The 7,117-nt window shown below is 41.2% G+C and overlaps 2 protein-coding genes across 2 annotated transcripts; both read left to right on the top strand.

The window, feature by feature from the left end:
- On the top strand, positions 1–832 carry LOC109969261 (transcription factor Sox-14). Its single transcript, XM_020615988.1, has one exon. The coding sequence runs from the start codon at positions 113–115 to the stop codon at positions 830–832; it is 720 nt and encodes a 239-aa protein (XP_020471644.1). The 5' UTR covers positions 1–112.
- A 2,081-nt stretch (positions 833–2,913) lies between these two features.
- On the top strand, positions 2,914–6,151 carry cldn18 (claudin 18). Its single transcript, XM_020616237.1, has 5 exons — positions 2,914–3,133; positions 5,088–5,252; positions 5,476–5,604; positions 5,726–5,852; positions 6,024–6,151. Exons 1-5 carry the CDS (start codon positions 2,914–2,916, stop codon positions 6,118–6,120), a joined length of 738 nt encoding a protein of 245 aa, XP_020471893.1. The 3' UTR covers positions 6,121–6,151.
- Positions 6,152–7,117: the final 966 nt, after the last annotated feature.

The following is a 7,117-nucleotide window of genomic DNA, read 5'->3' as shown; positions in this document are numbered from 1 at the left end:
ATCTTGGTGGCGTCTCATCTATCGTTTCTTTACGCGCGAGAGGGTCTGTCTGGAGAGGTGACTTACTTTAAAATAGGAGCAGCGTGTTTTTCTTAATGTGCCACTTCCTGAAATGGCAAAACCTTTAGATCACATCAAGAGACCCATGAACGCCTTCATGGTGTGGTCCAGAGGCCAGAGGAGAAAGATGGCCCAGGAAAACCCGAAGATGCACAACTCTGAAATCAGCAAGAGACTCGGCGCGGAGTGGAAGCTGCTCTCCGACTCTGAGAAGCGCCCGTACATCGACGAGGCCAAGAGGCTGCGGGCTCAACACATGAAGCAGCACCCGGACTACAAGTACAGACCCCGGCGCAAACCTAAGAGTCTGAAGAGGGACCGTTTTGTTTTCCCGCTGCCGTCTCTACTCGGGGAGGCAGAGCACTTAAAGGGGGTTTCAGTGGATTCCCTTCTCGTCTCCGGGGATAAGGCCAGAGCTCTCCTCGTTCCCACTTCCTCCTCGCCGTCCTTCTCGCTCCTGGAGCCGGTGGTGCAGTTCAGCACCGGAGGTGTCCAGCAGGTGACAGAGATACCGCACACGCTGACTGCAGGGGCTCTGCCTTACGGCGCGCACGCGTTTGGATATCAGACCGGGGGGATTGGGGGGCTGGCTTGCCCAGGACAGCACACCCACATCCGCCCGTCAGCATCCAGCCTGGGATACGTAGTGAGGTGTAACTGTAGTTCCTGGTCTGCTGCCAGTTTACCGCCTCAGGTGGCTTATATTCTCTTCCCTGGAGGGATGAGCAAGAGCGGCATGTACTCGTTTACTTCACCCAGCTCTAGTGTGTGACACACCGGGTACCAAGACGCGCGGTCATGTCGGGAAAAGTTTGCGACCTCCTCATGTAATACGACAAAAGAAAAAGACCCGGGCAAAACGGTCACCTCTGATTTAATGTCTTCTGGGAATATTGTGGCTGAACCTTTCCAGAGGTATTAAAACATTTCAAAATGCGATAAACTGCTGTTTACCTAGGAGCACCATAAACCCGCGACAAGCCCCCAAGACGTTATTACATGTAAATATCGTGTAAAGGTTTGGAGCATAATGTGAAAATGCTATGTTGTTCATCTTTGACAAGAACATGAACTCAAAACAGTTCAAACTAAAGTGCACGTTTGCTTCAATTTCACATTTACTGATCAAAATTAACACAACACCTGACAGCTTTTTATTTGTGTTACTGTCAGACAGACAAATGTCAAACTCCTGTGGTTACAAGAGGGTAAAAGAAGTATGCAAGAGGCAATCTTTTTTTTTAAACCCATTATTTGGAGCCAAAAAAGGTAGTGTCTGATTTTGTGTTATTGATTCCAGCATCAGCATTTCCACAGTAAAACCCCCAGAATATCTCTCAGCATGTCACCCTGTTTTCATTTTGACCTTGAATTGGAGATAATAAATGTTTCCCGTGTCATAGACCAGAACATGTTGTTTTCATAATAACTGCATTAAAAACCTTATATGAGCAACTACAAGTCAGTCGCTATTCAGTGAACAATGTTAATGTGAAGTTGTTCATTAGTGGAATGATCAGATCACTACTTTTTGTTTTGTTTTGTTTTGTTTTACTGCTGCTGCTCATTTTATGTCCAACATCACCACTAATCATAACTTCATTGGTGTAAGTTTGCTGTCAGAGCAGTACAGTATATTTTCATGTTCCTAGGTGCTCTTGTTTGAACAAACAGGCGTCCAGTCTCCTGATAAGGTGCACAACAAAGATTTACACAAAAGATCATAGATATTAATACAAGACAACTTAAAAACAGACATCCTCAGCAAATGACCAATATACTGTAAGATTAACTTTTCTGGTCCCATCATGTTTGGTGACTGCTGTACGAGTTTAGCTGTGTGTCTGTGTGCGTTTGTGAGTGAGAGCGAGTCAGACTGGCGATAACAGAAGAATAGAAACTTCTCCCTAGGTGTTGACAGAGTGATAAGGTAAAAAGTTGAATCATGAAAATTGTACAGTGTGAGGTACTGTTTGTTTCAGTTAGTAACAGGGAATGAGTCCTCACACTGAAACCAGCGTAGTTTGCCTGTACGCCAACTCACAATGCATGTCCTATTTTGAAACAAAAAAACAAGGAATGACCTGATCGCTGATGCTACATCTGTGTGTTTGGTTCATGGGCAGAGGGCTTTTGGGGGGTAGTTTTGTCTTTATTATCTGGTCGGCAGCTTGAAGCCTTGGCCACCAGGATGCCCCATTTTGTGGATTTTCACTTGGCATCCTTAACTAAACACCAGATTTTTATCAATTCAGAGGCTCAGGGATGCAGCTCTGTAGCTAAGCTTGACCTCTGACCTCCCTGTGGATGTGACAGAACGTTTCCATTTACTTATTTGGTGAACTTCTAAATTTGTGCCCAGGATCACTGAGAATCTCCCTTTGTGAAGTGTATTATCTTTTCTGCGTTTGACTTACTTCCTTTCTGGTAGTGTGTTAAAATGATCTCATACTGTCATTTACTCAGTGATCAACAGCTGGCGGTTCACTACTCAGTGCTTCAGTTTCCCATATTTACATTTAAACAATTAGTTCTCATTTAGGTACCAGGTGCACCTATCACCACTGTGTCCACACCTCTTAACAGAAGGTAGCCCAACCCGTACCGCGTTATCACCCACTGGGTGAAACCCAGCCACCTCCACCCAGCGCTTCCGTCACCACACAGTCCTGCTTTGCCCAGTTTCATTCTCTGCCTGAACACCACATCTGCTCACCTTTGACACCTTCGTCACATATGCAGCCATACATTAAATGCTAGGATCTTTATCTATTTAAACTGGGCACAAAACATTGCTGCACACACACACGCGCTCTGTGCTTCCACGTCTGACTTCTGAAGGAGGAGACGACAATGGCTCCTCAAGTCCTGCAGAACGGCGGATTCATTCTGGGCTTGATCGGTGCTGCGGCCCTGATCGCAGCCACTACCATGAACAACTGGAGTATCAAGGACAGGCAGGGGGACGTGGTGACATCCGTTTACACCTACAAAGGTCTGTGGCAGAACTGTGAGACCCAGTCCTCTGGATTTACTGAGTGTCGCCCTCTCTATGGCCTCTTGGGTTTCCCAGGTAAGATGTGACTTACTAACAGTTTTACATCTGAATCAGTTTAATGTTTTTACTGTCCTAATAATTATGCATTATTGAACTGTGCCCATAATTAGTCTCCTTCATTGTCAAGGGTATAACTTATTGAGTTTTTCTTGTTGTGGAAACTCTCCCATTTCTGCTCTTAGAAGATATTTTTTAAGATGTTTGTTGAGGAACAAGCAGCAAGTATCTAAGTGTTAAAAGGCTGTAACTAAACTGTGTTAAACATAAGTATCCAGTACCGGGATTAGGAGGAAGTTCTCTCGCTACTTGTCAAGGTCCGAGAGAGCTCGTCTCTCTTTCTCTGCCTGTGTTTCTTTCACAGTTAATATTTTTAAATGCCCTGTGAAACTAAAAGATGATGCCAGCACATGTTGGTTTTTCCTCTTGAAACTTGCCAGTGCTATTTTAATTCTGAGAAAAGAGGTACAAGAATACTTCCAAAACATGAGGGACTCCTGGGTTTAAATGTTTAAAAGTGTTATTCATAAGCATCTTATAGCTCCAGTGACATTCTGAAACAAATATTTTGTATTAAAACATTTGATTTGGTGAAGAAGAATAAAAAACGAGAGGGAAGAACTCTGTCAGTACTTTTTCTCACTAAGGTGCTGAAGGGATAAATCAGATCAATTCACAAAAAGCTGAAAGCAAAAAACATTCCCTATGTGCTGTGCACTAGCATCATTTTTATTGTTTTAAAACTGTTGTTATTAATTTGTTTCTGTCATCCACCAACCCTGTTCCGGTGTTGAGCCTACTCTTATCAGTATTTGCATTAGCACCAGTGCATTCTGGTCATTACAGTGGAGAGCCAGGCCGACACTCAGTCAATACACTTATCAGAAACAGAACAAATACTATGCAGAGGGCAGGTTCCTACAACACACCTACTGTAGGAGAATACAAATCTAATTAGGTACACTGGTGAACATCAGGGGTGAACAGTAACTAAGTACACTTACTCAAGGACTATATTTAAGTACAATTTTGAGGTATCTATACTTCAGTATTTTCATTTTGTGCTATATCATACGTCTACTTCACTATATTTTAGAGACAAATATGATGCTTTTTACCACATTTGATAACTTTAGTTACTTTACAGAATCAAATTAATAGAGAAAACACAGCATATTCATAAAGACTTTATTTTTTCCCAGTAGAAAATTCACAAGCTACCCAGTGGTACTTCACATTATAAGCATGTCAGCTAGTTAAAATCAGCTCCTTCTTTACCAGCTGCTACATTAATTGTGATGTACGCAATAACGCATCAGTAATTATAGTCTAATATGATACATGAACATTAAATGCGCCATTCTCCATAATGTGAGTACTTTTATTTTTAGTGCCTCAAGTATATTTTGATGCTAATACTTTTTTACTTTTACTTAAGTAACATTTTGAATGCAGGACTCTTACTTGTAACAGAGTATTTTTACACTGTGCTTAAGTTCGTTTACTTAAGTAAAGGATCTGAGGACTTCTTCCACCACTGGTGAACATCATCATCATCAACTTGCAATATGAGCTTTCACAATAAAATACGAGTCATACTGCAGATTATAATACAATTACAGTACACTGACATTCTGAAGGAAAAAATCACATTATGGACATCACTGATTCAGTAGCTTTAGAAACATCTGTAGGACACTGAGGTCATTTCCTGAGGGATTTACACTCAATAACTTCAAAAAGTAACCTGTGGTTTGGTCACTTAAGGCCAACGGAAACTCAGCCATAAATATGGATAATGAAAATCATTTGAAACATTTTAGAGACTTAGCGTTAGGCTTAGTTTCTGGTTGGTGGGGGCCCATGTGGACTCGCAACACGGGCATTTCAAAAACCCTGGCTCAGCCTGGGATAAATCCAACTTAACTTCACTGATGTAGCACCTCTGGGTGTGTGTCTCCTGTCCACTTAGTTTCCTTCCAGGCCGTGCGAGCTCTGATGATAGTGGGTGTGGTGCTGAGTGTGCTCGGGGCGGTGATATCGGTTTTCTCCCTGACCTGCCTCACAGTGAACAGCATGGAGGACACCACCAAGGCCAAGATGAGCCTCACCGCTGGCATCATGTTCTTCATCGCTGGTATGGATACAGATATTTAGATCTTTAAATAAAAAAAAGGAGTAGCTGAAATTTAAACAAATTTAGCAACCTGGCATAGATATCATCAGTGACCTTCTTCATAAACTGCTATATGGTCCATGTTTTTATTTTTAAATCTCAAATTATTAAGTTTCTTATTATTAAAGGCCTGTTTGTATTAACTGTTTCTCCTTGGAGTAATTCATGTCTATGTGTCTCTCAGGAGTATGTGGCATTGCAGGAGCTTCTATCTATGCCAATGAGATCGTGACCAGTTTCAGGATGGCTGCCTACAACAACTATGGTGGAGGATATGGAGGAGGAGGAATGATGGAGGGAGGGATGGGAATGGGTGGTGGAATGGGAGGAATACCTACGTAGGTTACAAGTTTATTATTTTGATTGCATTTTTATAATCTCCATATTATTTGCACACAGCATCTACAGTACATTACATTGCTGAACTGTGTTGTGTGTGTTGACCAGATACACATTTGGCCCTGCCCTGTTTGTAGCCTGGATCGGAGGGGGCGTCCTGATTGTTGGTGGCATCCTGAAGTCAGTGGCTTTCAAGGAAATGGTGAAAGATGAAAAACCACGGTGAGGCACCTCATGTTTATAGTGAGAATAAACTGACTGCTGATGACTGTGAATTTACTTTGGACTGAATTATACTCGGTTTTTACTTGACATCTTTTTAATGTGCTTGAACAGAAGTAACAGAATAGAATTTTGGAACATTTATGCCACGTCTTGTCTCCTGCCTTTCAGTTACCCTGGGGTTGTTTACAAGCCTCAGTCCCACACCAAAACCGACCCCGGTGATGAGCACTCAGAGGGCGGCAGGAAAGACAACAGATATGTGTAATTTCAGCCGGAGCTAAAGCTTTGATGAGTTGTGTTTGCTATGGCTTTCAGTTTTTTCACACAGCGTGATTTGTGGGAAGTTTTTGTTCAGTTAACTATTATTCACATTCAATACTCCATCTTTATTATCTGATATCAGGAGTCCATAGGTGTTATAAAGAGAACTGCGGCAAAATATTTAGTTTTCACATGCACATTTCTGTGGTTACTAGATATTTATAAATGCATAGATATTGTAACTGAAGCTTTTTTTTTACTCCAGTTTTGTTAAATCATTTTATCTTTATGTTTCAAAATAAAACACTGATTTCTGAAACATGTGTGCAAAGTAGCTCCCATGACTCCTAAAATGTCATCGTTGATGGAACATGAACGTAACCACTAGTTCTGTACTAGAAAAAGTTTCAATATTTTTAATTCTCTCATTTCACAGGACCAAGTAGACAAATACAGAACTCATCAGTTTCTCAGACAAATAAAATCCAAGTGCATCTTTAAAAAAAGAAGAAAGGGTTTAAATGGTGAGATTAAAAAAAATTACAGGAAATGTGGAAGTTCCAGAAAGTCAAGTCGTACTTCAGTTCTATATTGATTATACAGATCTTTGGCCTGGTTTTACAAATGTAATGAAGGCACCTGAAGGTGCTTTCCACTCAAAACATGGGTTTTGCTCATTGTTACTTCACTTGGATGTTTTACCGTTACTGTGATGTTTTACATACTGTATGTCTGATGAACAGAGGTTTTTCAGTAACCGAGGAAAAAATACATTTTTAATAAGGTATTTGCACTTTTTGTGGAAACCACATCAGAGACAAATTAAAGCCAAGTAAATAAAGGCCTTAAACATGTCTGTAGGACAGACATACAGTGGGTACGGAAAGTATTCAGACCCCCTTAAATTTTTCACTCTTTGTTATATTGCAGCCATATGCTAAAATCATTTAAGTTCATTTTTTCCTCATTAATGTACACACAGCACCCCATATTGACAGAAA

The sequence above is a fragment of the Monopterus albus genome, unplaced genomic scaffold (genome assembly GCF_001952655.1).
Source record: "Monopterus albus unplaced genomic scaffold, M_albus_1.0 scaffold172.1, whole genome shotgun sequence".
Classification (NCBI taxonomy): domain Eukaryota; kingdom Metazoa; phylum Chordata; class Actinopteri; order Synbranchiformes; family Synbranchidae; genus Monopterus; species Monopterus albus.
Note: the sequence above shows the minus strand (reverse complement) of the source record. Positions and strands in the feature narration are given on the sequence as shown.